Source organism: Athene cunicularia (assembly GCF_003259725.1).
Source record: "Athene cunicularia isolate RWA chromosome 3 unlocalized genomic scaffold, athCun1 chr3_part1, whole genome shotgun sequence".
Lineage (NCBI taxonomy): Eukaryota > Metazoa > Chordata > Aves > Strigiformes > Strigidae > Athene > Athene cunicularia.
In genome coordinates, this window is record NW_020799097.1 from 75,442,983 (window position 1) to 75,463,954 (window position 20,972).

The 20,972-nt window shown below is 35.6% G+C and overlaps 1 protein-coding gene across 1 annotated transcript in view; it reads left to right on the forward strand.

Annotated features, from left to right (window-relative positions):
• QKI (QKI, KH domain containing RNA binding) overlaps positions 1-20,972 on the forward strand; it is a 123,158-nt gene that overhangs the window by 17,868 nt on the left and 84,318 nt on the right. The window contains exon 2 of the mRNA XM_026845707.1: positions 10,637-10,753. Coding sequence (XP_026701508.1) covers positions 10,637-10,753 — 117 coding nt within the window. The remainder of the gene's footprint in view (positions 1-10,636; positions 10,754-20,972) is intronic.

The following is a 20,972-nucleotide window of genomic DNA, read 5'->3' on the forward strand; positions in this document are numbered from 1 at the left end:
CCCCCCCCCCCCTTTCCTTTTTTATAGATCTGTTCCATTGTATTTACATGGGGTTTTGTAAAGCTGTTTGTCAGTTAAAGAAGCTCTCAAAGCCTTCAGCGAAGAGGATATTAGAGGTGAATAATGTAGATTTAAAGGATTTAGTAATTCATTCTAAATCCCAGCTATACTTTAAAATGCATTTTTACTTTTTGCCCTTTTTTTTAAAGGAGCATTTTAAGCATTAGGATGCAGTCATCTGAGTAAAGCTGTGTTTTATTGACATCACACAGATAATCTGGTTTGCCTAGTTTATAGCTGCAGCGATCAGAAAAAGATTCTGAGCTTTTTGAAAGTTCACCAGCGGCTGATACTCTGCTCAGTCAGAAACTAATGTAAATAATCTGGTAATTGGCAAGTCAGCTCTAACAATAAAACTAACTTTGCAGAGTTGTGCTTTCTTTAAATGGAATAAGTTGATATTTTTATTTTAAAACGATTATGTTCTTTAATGTTGCTGTGCTGTTTTGGGGCTTTAACTGTACAGTACTGCTTCATAAAAACAATTTCGTTTTTATTGTAGCAAGCAATATATGTATTAAAATTTATCACCCAATTAAAACCACCTTAGTTTTCTATCTGAAATTACGTGGTGTGCTGTTTATTTTGACATACTCCAGAACACAATTTGAAGCAGGTTTTAATTTTTTAAATAATGTTATGTTGCCAGTATATAGGTACTAGCAAAGAGAAGTTTATCGTTGACTAGAGCTCAGGGTTACTCTTTGCAGAGTGTGATACTTGTGATGCTTGTAACTAATAGAATTACTTCCAAGTGAAAAAGAAAAATGAAATACAAAAACCACGCTGATTTTTAGTATTAAAAAAATCCTAAAATCTCTTATTTATTGTACCACCTGTTTTAACGTTACTCAAAGAACTTCTAATAAGAAACAGTAATAAATGAGCAGTTCTTAAGGTAGAACAAACTGTTTATTATGGTAATCTGTCCTTGAAATCACGAAAGCACATTTTGATGGTGTCCAAGAGGGAAAGCTGCAATTCTTAATCTCACAGGAAGAATGAGCTGTTACTGTTCATTGTGGATTCTTTACTGTCTTATTATTAAAGCCTTACCAGAAAACATAGATATTCTAAGTCAACTTTCTTACTTAAAAGACTGTGCAATCTCTATATAGGCAAGGTCTGTTTACTAACTGACCAACAAATGCTAAATATTATATTCAGTTCTTGTCAGCCAACTGGCTTGCAGCATGTGCATGTTCATTCAAGAGGTTTTAATTCTGAACATAATGATAACTATTCGGTGTTTGAATTGTACTGATGCCATTTTTCTAGCTTTCTAGATGAGGTGAGTTAGAGATTAAACATCATGGAGGACTGATGCATGCCATGCAACATAAATACCCCAGTACTTAGAACTGAGATCTAAAGTGTTCAACCCTGCCCCCCGTGCTCACTAGTGAGCGTGAAAAACTGTACATCTCATGAGGTCTATACTGTTGCAATTGACATAAGAATTTGTGCTTAAAAGAATTAAAAACCTATCTAACTTAAAGGAACTTAAAATGTTACCAAAATAACTGCATTATTTAATACCTAGGTTAAATGTAGATCTGGGAAAGAGTAATGAAGATATTTATATGGAGAGAGCTCATTTACTCTTTGTTACTAGCTGAGTTTTTAATTGTAACCTCTGAGATGTAGAATATGCGAAACTTCTGCACTAATATGTTATTTTCATATTCCTCTGAATCCTGATATTTTGTATAATGCATCACAGGCTTCAAACCACTGAATGTTAACTTTGTTCTGCTCCCAAAATACTGTGGTTTAGTATTATATTGCAATTATGTTCATATCCTTTAGTTTTGTATTAATAAATATTTTACAGAAGTTTTTTAACAAGACTAAGCTTGTCTTACTCCAAAGTAATTATCAGTTCTTGTCCATAACAGGATGAGTTACGCTATGGCTTTTATGTTGAAAAGAGATTATGGTAACTGAATTAGGAACCAGAAAAAAAATAGCCATAATTTGTGTTAAAAAAGTATACAATGAACTAAATAAAGATGGAACCAGTCAGTGAATTACATATGCACTGAAAATTATGCTTGGCCACTTACTAAACTAAGAAAATTATTTTCATTATCTCATTTTTTCACCAGTGATAAAGATTTTGCTCTTTGTGATTGCTCAAATTTTAGAGAATTTGAACTACTTTAAGTATTTTTAAATGTAATAACCCTTTTATTAAGTGTTGGGATTAAATTTCTCACACTTGAAGTAATCTCAAGAATATTTCAGATGGTGTCCTATGGGTTCTGGTTTTGTTTAATCCAGCACAAAAGTATCTAATTGCAAATATAACAGATTCTAACTTTATGAGAGTTGATACTCTGTATTTTGTTCTTTGATACCTTAATGCTTTTGGTTTTGTGTTTAAGTGATGAAGAAATTATTTTGTGATAATTTATGTGAGTTTCTTACAACACAGCTTTTCTAATTTACTACTTAGCTTCATCACTTAGATGCTTCAATAGTTCTCATTTAACTTTGATAGTATTAGAATAGTGTATGTCAGATACACCCAGTGAATGCAAGTGAATATATCTGATACAAGTAGATAATACATGTCATGCTGGTATTCCCTACATAAGTACTTTGGCATTTAGTTGGTTACTTTGCTTAGAAGAGAGACTGTGTTAAGGATGGAGGGAATGTTTCTTGTGCGTTGTTGTCTGCAGCCTCTCTTTTATTACCAGTAGGTGGTCTTGGAAAAGACTTCAGGAAACAACTTAACTGTTGTCACTAACAGTCTTAACTATCTAAAGTTAGTGTGTATATGAAAATCAACTTCTATATGTGGTTACTATTGTCTGTATTCACTATAGGGACAATCATAATACCATCTGCTTTGCGAGCCTCCTCTCCCTCTAAAATCTCATGTACATAGTCTGTTTTTCTTAACTATGCAAAATACTTGCCAGATTCCACGGGAGCATATTTAATCCTCAGAATACATGCTAATGCAGTTAATGAAAGATTTTGCAATTTCAGAAGTATTTTACTCCTGAAATATTCTTTTCACACTTAATTTCTTAAATGTGTACAAGTGGCTCTAATATGTAAAATTCTTTGTTTTCAGTTAATCTGTGGTGTGGTCACTAATCAGTGTATGAGATGCACTTGTTTTTATTTGGTAGCAGTTATTATTACAGCTTTTCCTCAACAACAGCTGTGTAGCTGGTTTTTGTGGTGAGTGTGGTGTTGAATCACTGGAAATTCTTAAGGCATGAAAGATATCTGAGGTTTTCTGTTCATAGAAAAAGAGACTTTCTATTTCCTTAATTGCCACCTATCAAAAATCTAGTGGTATCATCTTTGCACTGTATGAGATAGTGGCAATAGTTTGAAGTATTTCAAGAAAATATTTTGACTGAAAAAATGGAGGGGGAGGGCTGTAAATGTGAACTGAAAGGCAATGTCTTTAATTGATTCCTGCTGTTATCTTACACTTGGTGGCAAATTTATTCGTGGTCATTTTGAGTAAAGGAAAAAGGTGTAGATGTTTTCTTAAAAGTATATCTGTGTGTGTGTTTGTATATATTCATACACGAATGTAGATTACTACAGCTGCTCTTGGAAAAAACAAACAAAAACAAAAAAAAACAACAAAACCCCCAAAATAAAGCCAACTTTGTGACAAAATTGTCACTGTGAAAATAGATATTTGGTCATGATACATTAATTGAATAAATACTAGAAACTGTTACTGCTAGAAAACATATTCAGTGTAAGGGAGGGTAAATTGCCCATTAAGTTATTTCTATTCTCCTATAAAATGTTTCAGATTAAGCTTCTGAAAAAGTAATCTCAAAGCTACCTATCTATAATGTTTTGCTACAAGTTCTGTTTTCTTTATTAAACACTAAATTACCTAACTGAAATTATACGATCTTACCTTCATAAGGTTTAATATGCTATATTTTGTTTTCCAATACCTCAAATAGTTTTATTCTTGTTTCAAATTAAAGGCTTTCAAAAAAATAGTTTTTTCTAAAAGTCAGATCTGTATCTGTTTTTTATGATTATCTACAACTCAGCATAAAGCAATTCAAGATATTTCTAGTAAATGCAGAAATGTTTTATGGAAAAATAACTATACTACCCATATCATAAAACAATGTGTTCCTTTAAAAAGAAAATTAAATAATCCACCACCCAACAAAACTGCTAATTTTTGTGGGTCAGTGAAAGCTTTTGTTGGCTTCAGAGCCTTGTGCTCTGAGTATTTATGACATGTTTTGTTAGCATAGTGCTATTTTTTTAAATTTTCTACAGTAGTATTTCCAATTTAAGTCTTCATTTAAATATGTTTCAATTAAATGCATTAACTGCTTTTCTTCATCAAAAACATCCATGAAAATAAATGTAATGGTAACTTTAAGAAATTTATTAATACTTAGAAGTAATGTTAATCTTGCTCACAAAAAGTACTCACATTTAACAAACAACAATTATTTTTTTTAATGCCTTTCTCTTCTTGCTGCGGTTCCTTTGTGTCTCTTCATTACTTCATTTCTACAGTTAGTACTTTAGCCTGTAACTCTGTCAGATTAAGTTATATCGCAAATGGTCTTGGAATAGGACTGTTAGGATCCAGAGACACAGAAGGTTCCCTCCAAAATTACTAAACTGTCTGTTAGCATTGCTGCTTAAGATTAAAACTACCAGATGTTCTCCATTATAGCATTCAGTTTTCAGTTGCTTCTTAACCTTGATGTATTTTAACTACTGAACTGTGCATAGTCTTGGTTTTCAGCTGCTTTTTATTTGGGGAAAAGCATACGAAAGTGAAGTGAGCAGGAAATGCTGTTCGCCGTGTCTTTAAAAAGCAAACTAAAATGCCAGGACATTTTGAACCATGTGTTGGTGGTGCTTTATTTTAATATATTAGTATACAATCTGAAAGATGATATGGGTATGGGAAGGGTGAATAAAAGGAAGTTTTCTGTTTTCATGAAAATCCACTTACAGCCAGCAGAGTTATGTCTAACACTGAACTGTAAAATAAAACACAGTAATTGGAAAAAACTGGCTAAGCCTTTTTCAAACTGCTGTAGAAGTCATCTGAAGTTTCTGTGTCGTTAGGTTAAAAAAACCAAAAGGATTTCATGATATGTAAAGGTGATCTCAAAATGGAGAACATTTTTTATGTGTGGCATAACTATACTGAAGCTGATTTCTACAGGCAGTTAAGAGTTAATGTCATCAAGAGCGAGCATTTATGATTGTAAGTACTCAGTTGTAGTAATTACAGTGGGTTTTTAAGGAATTCACAGGATTTATGTGATTTTTCTAAATTGGAGATCAGAAGGTGAGACCAAATGCCAGATTAGTAGTAGAAACCTAAGCATACTGCAGAGCAAGTGTTGTGGATCTTAGGTAAAGGAAGAGCTGGGTTTTGTGTTTAGAATGTTTGCTGAATTTAAATGTTTATTACTGTGTTTTAAAGTTGTTTTTTTAGTTGAAATCAACATGAAGCATAGAGTATCTTTTGGTTTTGGTATAATGAGGAACTACATTTTTTTTCTGAGATTCCCCTTAATATTTATGCTGTGTATAAAATGCTTGTACTGAAATACTCATCATATCTGAGGAACATAAAAGCTTTCAAAGACTTTTCTTGATTTTCTTCAGTTGAACTAGACTGTAAGAATAGCTTGTTTCGGCTTTTTTCCAGTGGTAAGTAACTAGCTCTGCAAATTCTGTGTATAGTAAATCATTGGCACATTTGCTAATAAGTTACTAGAATAAATTAATTTTAATTGAGCAAAATAATTGTTTAACCAAATGCATGTGCTAATGATCTTTCTTGCAGATTTGGATATTTTAATCAGATCAGATTTTTTCAAATTCTTCTCCAATAATGAAGGAAAGAATTTTTTTGGTCAGCTAAATTAGATCTTGCCATATCTTACTTTCAGGTTTCAAAGGAGAACACAAAATACAAAAGGCACAGTAATAGTACTACTGGACTCCCTCAAGTTTCTTGGATTTTAATTTGTATGGAAAATTTCTTAAACACTGTATTTCCCATATACTGTAAAAATCAAACACCCTTCTTTGCAACCTCTTGTTAATCAGCAGCTTTGAATCTTTAGCACAGTTCATTCTTATTTTCATTTACTGCTTTTGTTGTGGGTTGTAGGGGCTGGTGAGGCATAGAAGGATTAAAAGCATCTGGTCTGCTTGAGAAATAGTTGTTCTATGCATAGGGAGTACAAGCTGTTTTTATCAGGAAATTTCTGATGCTGTGGATTTGTTAGGTAGGACACCATATAGAAATTTTCTCAGCTCTTGGGAGTGTTAGTTGCTTCAGAGTAATCATTAATATCCTAGAGTATGTGCAAACATTAGTATTTAGAGCAACGTTTTTCCTAATAGATTTGTTACTGCTTAATCACCTTCAGTAACAGAGATTCTTATGTACAGAGTCTCACAACATATGCTGTCTGTCTCTTCTTAAGTGTGTATTTTGGGCATCTTCTCAAAGAAAAGCAACAATTGTCTTAGTACAGGACCTTGCTGGTCTGTGTTTTGCACATGATGGGAACTTCAGGCTTGTAAGTTTAGCAAACTAAGGGAATGGGAGTGAGAGAAACAGGCAGAAAGGGAGAACAACATGGTGTAACTGGTTGGAATTTCATAAAAAAACCCCAAACAACACAACAAAACTTCAGCATCTGAGCTTCACTAGATGCTCTGATTCTTGGCTTTTTACGAGTATTGTATGTTATATACTTACAGGTGTAAATGTAAAGGATTCTAGGTGGTGCATAGGGTGCTTTTGTGTTTATTTGTCAGACACATTATTCTGGAGGTTGTTTCTTGAGTTCTGAATCTGAGTTTGTATAGGAGGATTTGAGAACACAAAATTAAAATCTAGTTCAGCTCTTTTAAAAAACCATGAAAATAATGCTGTAAGTGAAAATGTTAGACATATAAAAATATATTGACTATAGCGATACATTAATTTTGGGGGAAGGAGAGACTAACTTGATAAAGGAAAATGAAGTATTTGATTCATTTTTCTGTGTAGTTGATGTAGGAGCAGTTAATCTTGGCATGGGTAACTTCTACTTTTAACATATTCTCTTGATTCCAGCATGTGTGAGGTTGGATACCTTCAAAGTAATGCAGTCTCTAATTTGTCAGACTGATTTGTGAACCACCACTGCTTATTTTCTAAGAATTCACTGGGGGTGAGGTGAATCCTAGAGAATTAGACAAGTGAAGAGTCAGAAAATCTATTAGAAATTACAGGGTAATATTCCTAACTTTGGCTCTGTACAGATGTCAGAGCAAGCAGTATTCCTGAGTATAGATGTGTTATTTGTAAGGAAGTACAAGGCAATGGAGAACAAGAGTGTGATTGGGTGAGAGTATAGGAAAGAGAGCATGAGAAATCTTGAGTAAGATGTGGTCTTTTGAATTTGTCATATGTATATGGTTCTGATAATTTTGCTTGGTAATATAGCTGGCCTGGCAGGTAAAAGGAGAAGTAGCTGCTGATAGTTGGATTCTGATAAAATTTTTGAGACTGTCGAACTAGATGGCTTAGTCTACACTATGTTCCCTAGGTGGGGTCTGCTGGTCACTACCTAATCCCTTCACGAGAGAATTGTTTTATTCTCAGCTAGGACTTTTGAGACTGTAGTCTGAGGAACTGAATACTGATGATGATCTGTCTCTACAAAATCTTAGGAAACATTTGTTAAAGTAGTAAGTAGTTTAAGCAATGATACTTGATTACTGATGACTCAATTAGACTGCACCTCAGATGGGGTCTTGCAGAGTTCTCTTTCAGCCTGGATCTCTAACACATTCAGGAATAACTTGATTGGGATAGAAAGTATGCTTAGAAAACAATTAAGTCATACCAAATGCCTTTAAAGACTGTTAAAATTCAAAACTGTCTTGAAATTAGTGTGCCTGAAGTCAACAATGTGGAATTCATTACACAAATGTAGAGCAATGTGTTGTTGTAGGAGGGTGTACAAGTTGCATATGAATATGAAACTGGAAAGAACTGGCAAGGCAGAGGTAATGGAGCAGAGTATCTGGGGTCAGCGAATGTTGAACCAACCATAAGAACTGAATTTTTTGAGGTGGGAAAGAAGCTGGGATGTGTTAATAGGAATGCAGTTTTTAAGTTATAAAAATTAACCTTATTGAGGTCTCAGTGTAAGTATTGCCTTGTCCAGGCATCCTGCATTAAGAAACTAACAAATAGGAGGACTCAAGAGAAGTAATAGGAATTATCAGAATTTTAGAAGACTGATCCAAAAAGATTCAAGATGCTAATAATGCATACAGTTTTGAAAGAAAAGACAGGGGGTTGAGCTGTCTTGGAAGAATTCATGAAGGCTCTTTTATAAGGAGAACATTCTGGGAGTAGCTGGAAAAGAAACTGGCTTAACATTTAACAGAACGTATTGCAGTTTGTTAACAATTTCTCAACTAGAAGCCACAATTCTAAGTAGCATTTAAACAACATGAATAAAGTTGCAAGCTTGAGAATAATACAAACTCATGTTTTATGGGTTTGTTGGGTTTTTTTTTGTATCATACGTTGTTTTATTTAAATTTTTTTATCCAAATTATCATATAGTTTGATTATACTTTTAATCATGATCCAGGTTAATAAAATATTAGAGGCTGCTGTTTCACTTGGGAGATAGAGAATGTAATGATAGTCACCTTGTGTGTTGGTTAGAAGAGTGGTTTAAAGTCTGGCTTGCAATATTTTAGTTTTACCAGTGAAATAGGATAGATAACTAAAGCTACAGTGTGCAGGAAGGGTGGTTGTGGAAAAAGGCAAGTAAGATGCTGTTTATGTAAGATAGGGGTATGATTTTGGTATTGAACATGAAATGCATAACAAATGCAGGATTTTGACAATATTTCAAGGCTGAACTTTATCACTTGTAGCTGGTTCATTGCTTTATCCAGTCTTAGTGAATCCTCCTTAATTTCCTATGATTCACAGTTTGTGTCTGCATTCACAAGTGCATTTAATCTTTATTTATTTCCCCTGACAGTTGTTTCAGACTTCATAATACGTCTTTGGTTTTTGAGGTTGGAATACTAAATAATTTTTGGAGTGTATCTTCCCCATGAACAGTTTATCTGTTGTGAAACACAGTTATTTTTGTTGAAGAAATTTAATTTGCTTGTGTTCAGAATTTTTCCTCGCTCCTAAATCATTGCTGGCCTTTGTAGTTTCATAAGAATTTCAAATATGTTGAGTTCTAGTACTCAAAACCAATTCTAATTAGCTAAGGAAATGAAAGCCAACAACTTCTTCATAATTCCATTGAGCAGCTTTGTTTATCAAGATCTAAAACATCCAGACTTCTGTCCTTACTGCAGAGTTCCTGTTCTTTTTTTTTTTGAATTTAATCTTCAGTCTGAAATTTTTAGGGTCATGTATCCTTTGAGCCTGGTGCTTCATCTTTGCACAAAGTTGTCAGAGTACTGCTGTATGTTCTTATTGCTGCCTTCACTTAGTGCTTTATTTATGTCATAATGTCCAGAATGTGTGATTGGAAATAATTAAAGGGGGAAAAAAACCCCTGGAAAATAACTAGGAAATAACACTATATATGGCTAAATGGCAATGTAACTGTTAAGTGTAGGCTGGAGGTTTGTCTACTATTATTGAAGTTAACCAGTTAAACATTAAATACTTGTTCTATCTGTATGCACAATTGTGCAAAGGATACAACTTACAAAAAATTATGTGCTCTTGTCATGTGTCTTTATATAAACATACATATATATGCATACATTTAGGAGATATGTATATATATGGTAAAAAGAATGTTTTCCAGCAATGTTGCCCATGAAACCTAAATTGGATACATAACAGGGCTCAGTTTTTTTTTCTGAAGTAAATTCTGTGGCATGGGTAGATAAAGAAGAGTTCCTGTAGATGTGGGTGGCCGGCAAGCCACGCACTGTCCAGATTGAGCCCACTAGAACAGCATGAAAGGATGAAAAATCATGTTTTCAGCAGGCTCCCTAGCTGTAGGCAGAGAGCAAATGAATAGTGGGCGTAGGGGCCTTTCCTGAAGGCCCTGTGTCATTATGGGACTGGACCTACAGCTGGCACCCAGTCGGTGCCACCACATAGAAGTTGTGTCTATGTCTGGTCGTGCAACAAGAACCTGTGTGTTTCTGTGATGTGATGCACGTTGTTGGACTACTAATGAGCATGTCTGGTCGTGTTAGTGGTGAGGGGAGGTGGTGTGTAGTTTCTGTAAGAGCTCATATATCTTAAAGAGGAGGAAATTAGGACTACCACTGTCCTACACTACTGGATGTTAAACTTCAAAACCTATTTTCACCTGAAACCTGGTATCCCCCAGTGCAGTAGGGATCGCACAGGTACCAAATGTATGAAAATAGTGCTTACCTCATTCTTTAGCCTCGGGTATTTAGTGTTGTACTCTAAATGGATAAACCATGATATTTTAGAGACAGAACTACATCTTGTTAAATTTTAAGTTAGTTTTTAATTACTTGCTCTTATACAAATAATCTTTTTTTTTTTCCCCCCCCCTCTCAGTTTAACTTTGTTGGAAGAATCCTTGGGCCCAGAGGACTAACAGCTAAACAGCTTGAGGCAGAAACAGGATGCAAGATAATGGTCCGAGGGAAGGGCTCTATGAGGGACAAAAAGAAGGTAAGCTCTTGAAAGGGTAGTGTAGTTTCAGATGCATAGTTTTGTTTCCTAACAGAGGGTAAGCTTATGTCTCTCTTAATCTTATTTGTTTTGTTCTTATTACATGCATTTTCATTATCCTGTGTTTTTTACAGACTTAGTAAGTAACACAACCTATTGAAAGAAGCTAAATGTGCATGCTCTATTATGGTGCAGTTGGGATTGGGTTTCTAACTAGCAGTTATAAAGTATTCTTCAGTAATAACTAATTTATAATTGTGTCGTGTTTCACAAGGTAAAGGTAAAAAAACAAAATGTATTTTTTCTAAGGAAGAGTTGTTAACCTTAAAGGTGTTCTTAGTAAGTTTCTTTTATTGTAGTACCAAAATAGTGATTTGTTCAAGTAGTATGGGTTGGAAAAAACATTTAATGTGTTTCTGGCAGTGAATTCTGTCTGAGTGAACCAGGAAGCACTATGTTTCTGGATTTATTTTGTGTTCAGGTGGAGTTCCAATGTAGTTAGGGCTGTTCCAAGACCTGTCCTGTAATATACTTACTCTGCCCATATAAATACGGAAACTGCGCTTTCAGAATAAAGCCTTCCTGAATGTCAAGTTGCTCTGGTGGTAACTCCTGGAAGTAATTTATTTTTGCAGATTTATTTTCTAGCTGTTTCCCTCTACCTCTAATTCCCTCTACCTCTAGGTTTCTGCTGCTGAAGTTGCACCAGCATCTCCACTGCAGTTTTGAAATGTGTGCTTAAGAGTACTCTTTTCCTCTTCATTACTAAAGTATATTTTTGGTTCTTTCTTTTTAGAAGGACCCCCTCTTCCTTATCTGATCAGCCACCTAGTACATTCTGTTGATACATATGTAGCACATAACAAGTAAAATGGAAAGCTAGCATCCACCCAGTTAAAAATGTGACTTTCCAGAGCTTGACCATCTCTCTTCCAGACTTCATTTGATATCTTCTGCTTTTGTTATTTGCTGTAATACTGTCACCACACTTTCACTTATTCTACCTGTAGCTATTTTCAATGTTTAGATTGCCACCTTTAGAGCAAAGATCTATCATAACCTAGAGATCTTTTTCTTGTCTAGGTTCTGTAGAATTAAAAGGGTGATAGTGTCTTAAATGCTTGAATTTTTTTATTTTTTTTTTAAAAAAAAACCAACATCATTTGTACTGAATTCCTTCTGCCTCTTGGCTGGGCAGACATTTAACATGTAATGAATCCTACTGTTATGCTGTGTTAAACTATAAATAGGCAAATAGAACTTGCAGAGTTGATATTTTTGTACAGGATTTTGAAATACAGATTTTCTGTAACTTGGAGATGTGCTTCACCCAGCATACCAAGTTGTGTGAGTGTGAATGCTGTATTTCGAAACAAAATGTATGGTTGCCAATACGTGAACAATCTTAATTACATAACTTTGTGACTGTTAATAGTAGACAAAGTTTTACATATCCTATACTATTGTTTAAGAAAAGAAAAGATATCCAGGAGCAGGAAATTTAGTACAAATATTGCTTCCCTTTAAGAGTTTGCAAGCTTTACCTAGTTTTTATAAGAGAAGACTATTCAATCTATTCTTAAGCTACCACTTTTTGGCTGATAGATTAATTAGACGTTAAGACTTCTCATTACGTGTGTAACAAAGTAAATCTTCATTATGTGGAATATACTAAAATTTAGTTTGCAAGGAATGAATTCTCAAGCTGTTAATTCCGAAAAGAAGTACTTATTCCTTAAAGTGAGTACTTAAAAGTTCATTCAGCTTTTTTCCTATTTAAACATGGTTTTAAAAAGATGTTTTTATCAATATACGTTCTTATCTTCATTTATGGGCAGAATTTAAGTTTATTGCTGCTCTCTCTTTGTTTTAAGTGGTAATTGTGGGCCAGGGTAGTTCATCAGGAGTTAGGTTATGTAATTTTTTTCTGAATAGAAGTGTTAGTTCTGGTTCATTTATGTTCATAGATATTATAAGTGAAAACATTTAGACATCTATTCTTCAGCAAGCTTGTAAGTACAGATTGAGGCCCAAGCTTAATGGTCCAGAAATAACGTCTCGCTGTTAGTAGCGAACGTATGTATATTTAAGATAGTCATTAACAATAATGCTCTAATACATCCTTAAGTTTTGCAGATTGGTTTTGCCATGTGGAAAAGCACAGTTAGTTGTGTTAACAGTAGCTATACTTGTGGACAGCAGAAGTAGTGTGTGTAAAAAGAAAGCAAAAAACTGCATCCAAGGCCTCAGTTTTTCTTCTGAAGAGATCCATTTCCCTGGAAGTGTTCTCGAATGCACTTAAAATAGTAAACTTTACTTCAGATTTCTTGAAATTGCTGTGTGTTCCTTGGCCCACATGTCATAATCTCCTTGACTCCGTCCTTCCCTGTCCTTGTCCATACTAGCCTGAACAGAAATCAACATGGCCCAGTGAATTCTGTATCAGGTATGGTAGCCATCTTCTAGGACGTGACTGACAAGTGCAGTTTTGTTAGAGCTGTAGAGCCTTCATTCTTTGAATGCTTTTTATATTAGGTCCCACTGAAAATGTCCAGCTCCCAAAGACATTCTGTTTCTATGCTATCAGCAGGGCAGGCACGTACACACCACCGACCAGTGTAGTACATGTGCATGTACCATGTCCTTCGTCACTCTCAGCTGCTAGCTTGGGATAAGCACGTTGTCTGCAATGTTGTTGGTCACCACTATGCGTTCTGACCTATCCATTCAACGTTCATGTAGGTCTTGGAGTTTTTGAAATGTCTGTTACAGAATCACAGAATGGTGGTGGTTGGGAAGGACCTGTGGAGGTTCTTTTGTCAAACACCCCTCCTGAAGCATGGTCACCTAGAACAGGTTGCCACAAACATGTGTAGACAGCTGGTATGTCTAATGCCCATGACCTCCCACCACTGTGCTTCAGAACCTGTCCTCTTCTGTGGGGAGACATCTCTCTAGATAGCTTTATTGTTTATTTTCTGGGGAAGTGGTATTTTTGAACAGATTTCCCCAATTCTTCCCCCCCCCCCAATTTTTTTTTTTAGCTGTCAAATGAAAATAGACAGTGTGTCTTACTGGGCTTCTGTCTTTGAGAAAAATCTTGGAGGAGCTGAGACCTGAATATGAGTCACCTGTTTTTTTTTGAAGTTTAGTAAGAAAAGGAAAGCTGTCTTCCACAAGGGCAAGCTCTGTATGGCAGATTAGCGAGACCTTTGTATACGTTAAAAGGCACAGACTGATTCAGTCTGCACTTTAATGCCCATTACCTCTTCAGAGTTGACTGTTGTTTAATATTTTTGGAGCACAGAATACTTGGCCATTGATGATTTCACGAGATAATACTGCAGTTAGTGTTCGATATTAAATTGTGTAATATATTTGAATACCAAATAGTATAATATTGGTTGTAAACCAGTGTTGAGTACCAAATAATTTTCTTGATAAAACCTATTTTCATGTCATCCATTTGTAATCTTTCTATAGCTCTTTTCCTCTCCTGAGGTGATTGATATTAGTCAGTATTTCATCTTTTTCAGATTGAGTGTGTTGTTGCTACACCATTGTTGCTGCAGTAGAAAGAATTTAATAATCATTAATTATGTTGGAGTTTGTGATGTATCCCAATAAGGTGTTTCTTCTGGAAAATAAAGATTTCAAAGCTCTACTCAAGACTTGATGATCACAAACAGACTAAAGTAAGAACGAGTAACATCTGTCCATTTGGGAAGTACACCTCTTGCTATTGGCTCTTGCCTCTTTTCCTGATGAATTATACTTACAGATGAACTCTTTAGTCTTGCAGTGCAACATGACCAACTTTTTGGAGTCAGTACCTTCTAATGATAATTTTCTCTTATTTTTGAAGGAGCTTCTTTGCAGGTTCTACTTCAAAACGCTAATGCACTTTAAAGTGTAAAATACAGCAGTAATAGTATTCTTATGGAAAGTTAGGCTATGCTAATTGTTTTTTAAACCCCTTTTCTTTCATCTAGGGTCAGCATTATTTAGAAAAGTGAGTATTCAAGATTATTCCAGTATATGACTGAATTGCTTTGAAATTGGGAGGCGATAAGGAATGTAGGTTAATTTTTGTGTATATTTTGTAAGTATATTTTATATCTCCAACCCTGGTTGCCCAGTGGTAGTTATAAAAGAAACCTTATTTAATGTGCAAGGGAATTAGTTACTAAGCCAATGTCAATCTGTAATGTGACAGCTACATGGTTCTAAATACTATCTCCTAGAGTAAGCTGTCATACGCTTTTTTTCTTTTTCTACCTTGCTAGTGGTTGCAGAATCCAAGAGAAAATATGAAGACTGACATGCTGGAAAATAAACCATCCAGACTTGCTCTGTAGTAAATTTTACTCTCCTGTAAAAGCCTATGAAGAGAAGTAATATATTAGAAATCTACCACATGGCTAGATCACTTGAACTAGAACCAAATCTTGAAACTTGCTGACAGATTTCCTCCAGAAAGCAAGAGAAATCCTCAAGTTGTTTGTATCAGAGGCTCAGTTGTCAGATCATCAGAACATCTCTCTAGGCAGCTTTAGACAAATTTAAAAGCAAAATCTTAGTTAAGGAGAATGCTGTGATTTAGAGCCTGGAGGTACTTGAAGGAGATTACTGGAGAGGGGAGAGGGGTAGCAGGCATTCATCAAAAGCTAATGAATGTGTAACTGTATTAAGACCAATCTTTTTTGCTTAGTCTGAATGCACCTCTCATTGGGTGGTGAGGAAAACTAGCAATTTCCGCACCTATCAATGAATGCTGCTTTATACAGGGGAAGACTGTCCAATGATGGATAAGCAAAACTTTTTTTGTCATCCCCCTTGTCTTAGATGAATTTTGTAAAATGGACATTGACACACCTGTAGGGGAGTCAGTTCTGTGCTCTTGAACACATTGACTGCAATTGTCTCACTTAGAGGGGTATGCAGCTTTACAGCATCAGGCTTGGCTTGTGGCAGTCGGTCAACTACATTGTACTTGCACATTTCTTCCTATTTTTAGTCAAGAATCTTCTCTAGAACTGTGTGTGAAGAGAGGGTATCTGTCATTTTTACTTCATGAGGAAGCATCTCATTGTGATACACAGAATTTTTTTCTTACAATTGGTTATTTCAAAGAGGAAGACAGGCAGCTATGCAATTCTGAATTTGAAGAACTCAATGCCTTAGACTGCAGTAAAAATCAAATCTGTTGCACTTTGCTCTGTATTAGGTAGTTTGAACTGATTTGTGGTTCCTGACCTACAGCTTGCTTGTTCCTACATCACAGTTCACATTGCAAGCAGCAATTACGTAAGGTTTCACAAAAAGACAAGCTCTCTGTTACTACCAATCTTGACCTTTGACTGGTGCAGAGCTGTAGTAAGTAGATAATTCAATTTCTTTGGACTCTCCGCTTTTGGGTTTTTTTATAGTAAGGCTAAAAAGGAATTAAAAAGTTATCCTTGGTACTTCTGCAAAGCTTGAGGAGAAGATTAGAGTGGAAAAAATTAACTGTCTTGTGATCAGGATATTTTTCTACACTTACATGCTGTACAGAATTAAATATTATGTGTTTGTAATATTTTAATAGTTTTAGTTTCTGAAATACCATGAGGTACGCTTTGAATGCCAGTGGAAAGTCTTAGCAAACATTCAGTTTAACTTATAAAGTGAAGCTACTGACATTGAATAATACAGACTTCGTAGTGTGTCTTGTTAAGCAAGCCTTATTATTGCTACCCTAATTATGGAATGTTCAACTTTTACATTTTGTGAAAAGTACTATGTGTGAACAAATAATAAAGTTATGGTTCTGACACATATGTTGAAAAGGAATATATTTAGCATATGATAGATGTTTGGTGTTTCAGAATGAAAGGCTGACCAGCCGTCAATCATTATTCTTGTTTTCTGGGAATAAATTGCATGGTTCAGGCCTGTTGTCTCTAAACCTGCCTCTACACATAAGCATGCTGCAGCTGTTTGACAGTTTCATACATCTGTGTGGGGAAATCATGGCCATGGTTTGGCATGGCAATTTAAAAAAGAAATCTGTAACTAATTGCAAAGGTGGGTTTTTAGTATTTGTCAGTACCATTAGGAATAACAGGAAAAAAAATAAATCTTTAAGTGATTTGGGACATTAGCATGCGAAAGAGCAAGTCCATACACATCATGTGTGACTAGAATAATTATCCTGTTTAAAACAACAACAAAAAAATGCTCTTTCTGACAATGCCAATGGAGTTTTTGGAGGTCAGATGCTTACTTTTACGTTTAGAACTGTAATTATCAGAATACTTTGTCAACATCCATCATTAAGGGTACTATTTGTTAAAATAGTTAAATATAGTTAAATAGGTAATTTTCTGTTAAAATTACTTCTACTTACAGAAACTTGCTGACTGAGGCAGTGTGAAGAGGCAGTTCAGCTTGTGGGATATCATGGATTATGCTTTCTTAACTTTTACATGTAAAAGCGTCAACTAGTCTGTTGGAGACTGCCAAACTGATGGTTACATTCACTTGTAATTGCCATTAACTTCTTTGACTGTGCATTAAAAGTCATTGTATGAGCAGGCTGCTCAGCTAAGATTAAGATATCACCTATACAGCACGTTCCTGAATCTACTGTATTCAGGTTATAAAATGTAATAGAAAATAATTTAAGGCATTCAGAATGCAGTATTTAAGATGTTATCCTGGAAACAGTTAACTTCAGCATCTAGCATCTTCTACAGTGGCACTTCCTCTAAACACACTTTCTCATAAGTGTGCATGTCTGCATTGTTTGATTTCTCAAACTGATTCATCAAACTTGGGAGGCTTTCTTCATACTTAATTTTTGACCACTGTAGTAATTGGCCTTTTATTCTTTAAGAAAAAAATTGTATTCATATAAAGGGTACTACCGAGCTTACATGTTCAACATATCACAACTGCAGTTTTAATACACAGTGAAGAATGTACCATGCTAAGCTGTATGAGGACTTCTGTGTGTCTGTGTGGTGAAGAAAAACCCTCTATCTTAGAACCCAAGCCTGTATACTTGGGGCTTGATACTTCTTTGCCATCCTAGAGGTTCATCGTAAAACATAAGATGTACTGAAAAGAATTTTGGTTGCTTATAAGCTAGTATTTTTTTTCAGTAGTGAATTATTCAGAAAATAGGCTTTTCTATTCCAATTGTAAAACATTTATTGTGTTTGTAACCACTTACTTTGATTTCAGGGGAAGTTGCACAGCTGGATTTTTTTAGTAGTATTATTTTTTATTAAAGAATTTCTGAACCATGACCTCTTTTTCCTTTCACCCACAAAACAGAAGTCTCGAGTTACAACCCTGGTAGTCTTGAAGCAGTGACCCTCTGAAAAGATTAAGAGTTTAAACTAATTGTATATAAAGCTAATAGTATAAAAAAGAAAAAGTCATCACAGGAAAAAAGCCCAAACCCCTCCTCTTAGCAAGTTACTGATTTAATTACTTAATTAAATGTTAAAGGCTGCCTAGTAGAAAATACACTTCAGGAAATTCAAAAGACAATGTTGAAGGTAACAGATGTTATTTCTTGAATTACCCCTCACTGAAGATTGACACCTTTTTAAGCCTGTTCATGGGGGTTTTGTAATCCAGAGACTCAGGAGTATAATCTTTGAAATCTTACCTGCATACATCTCTTCTTTTAAGTAAAGAATGTTCACTTCACATTGGCAGAAGTGAAAAATACAGTGTAGGTACAATTAGCTAGGTTATGTATGGGAATGTGAATTTTACAAGAGATTAATGTTTCCTTAAGTTTTATATAAGATTTGACAAACAAGAAGTATTTGAAGTAATTTATTGCAAAAGTCTTTTCACTTAACAAAGGAATGCTCTTATTTTCAAGAGCAGAATGATTTTATTTTGAAGGACAGAAAATTTAGATGCCCGAGGGCCTCAAGAATTATTGGAAAGCAATATTAGTCTTTCAGAAAATGATACTGATATGTATCTGATGCAATGCATTTTTTAGATAGGTTTATTTCATACATACCATTGCTTTTTATTGGCTACACACTGAATATATTCAGTATATATTGGATATATTTCCGCATGTGCTCAATACAAGGTTGCAGCTTTGAGCACATTTTAACACTATTAAGACACGCACAGTGTAATGTGAAAAGTGGCTGAAGCCTTTGACTCTGATTAAATCACTTTGATATCAAATCTTGATTATATGTAATTTTCTTCTTAGAGCAGTTAAACTGGTAAATAGTTAACTGGTTATTGAGCTAATTGGATATGGAATAGCTGACTTCTGGTATTAAAGAAGTATTTTGTTAAAGACGCTAGAAGCTGTAGGTTGGAGGGTTGTAATCAAAGCCACACTAGTAGAAACTAACTTGTATTGTATTTTCCTTTTATTTGTTTTCCTGTTAGTTTGCTGTGAGCAAGAAACCTTAATGATCAAGAGGCAAGAGAATCTAGATTATCTTGAAACTGGAGTAGCATCAAGTGTAGTGGAAAAAGTATATATCAGGGAATCTTGAGTTATTACCTGAACATCTGGGTATAAGCAAGTCTCTATTTTATAAATTAAAATGGAATGGTAATTGACTCATCTTAATCTCTACTATGGTAGAAACTGTCTTTCTGCAAAATTAACTCCTAAGCTTTTGTTAGGTGGGAAGCACAGAGTGTTGTGTTATAAGTAGTTGACTAGGCTACAGTTTACAGCTGTTTGTATGTAGCATTGTGAATAGAAGTTTTGAAAGGTTTGGGGGACAATTCATACTGAATTGTTTTGAGGTATTGACAACATTGTCTGCAAACATCTATCTACATTTTACTTTGTCTAGCAAAGTAGTGAAAGTAGTGAGTGGTTTAAACAATGGAAATCTTGTGGTTTAAACCTGACTGGTAGCCAAACACCATGCAGCTACTTGCTCACCTTTGCTGCCTGGGCAATGGGGAGGAATTGGAGGGGTAAAGGGAGGCTTGTATGTTGAGGCAAAACCAGTTCAATAATTGAATTAAAATAAAACAGTAAGAGAAAGTACAGCTGAGGGGGTTCATACTGTGATAGCTCACCACCCACTGACTGATAGACAGCTTCTTCTCAGCTAGCAATCCAAAGAACCAAGATCCCCAAACAACAGTCTCAGAAGCAAGAGAGAATCCCCTCCTTGCTGGCTGCCCCTCCTTTATATACTGAGCATGAAGTTACACGGTATGGAATGTTTAATTTGTTAATCTGGGTCCGGTGCTCTGGCTGTGCTTCCTCCCAGCTTCTTGTACACATGTGCACACACAGGATATGGTGAGATGGAGACTCCTTGATCTCTTAGCAACAATTGAAAACATCAGTATAATATTAGCATTCTTCTCATACCCAATCCTATACTGAATCCAAAACCTAGCACTACTTTAGCTACTAAAAAGAAAAATTAACTCTATCCCACCTGAAACCAGGACATTGCTGTAACCTCAAATTTTTTCTGCACTTACTCAGCAGAAAAAGATGAGAGACAAGATACTAAACTAGGTGAGACTTTGTTTTAGCAGAGTATGGACATTCTTATGTACGGTCATATGATTTCACAGATTCATCGAGGTTTGAAAAGAGCTTGAAGATCATCTAGTCCCACCATTAATCTAACATTGACCATTCTCAACTACACCACATCCCTCAGCGCTATGTCAACCCGACTCTTAAACACCTGCAGGGATGGGGACTCCACCACCTCCCTAGGCAGCCCATTCCAACTCCTAACAACCCCTTCTGAAAAGAAATGCTTCCTAATATCCAGTCTAAACCTTCCCTGGTGCAACTTGAGGCCATTCCCTCTTGTCCTATCACTTGTTACTTGGTTCAAGAGACTCATCCCCAGCTCTCTGCAGCCTCCTTTCAGGGAGCTGTAGAGGGTGATGAGGTCTTGCCTCAGCCTCCTCTTCTCCAGACTAAACACCCCCAGTTCCCTCAGCTGCTCCTAATATGACCTGTGCTCCAGACCCTGCACCAGCTCCGTTGCCCTTCTCTGGACACGCTTGAGTCATTCAATGTCCTTTTTGTAGTGAGGGGCCCAAAACTGAACACAGGAATCGAGGGGCGACCTCACCAGTGCCGAGTCCAGGGGTCAGATCCCTTCTCTGTCCCTGCTGGCCACGCTATTGCTGACACAAGCCAGGATGCCATTGGCCTTCTTGGCCCCCTGGGCACACTGCTGGCTCCTGTTCAGCC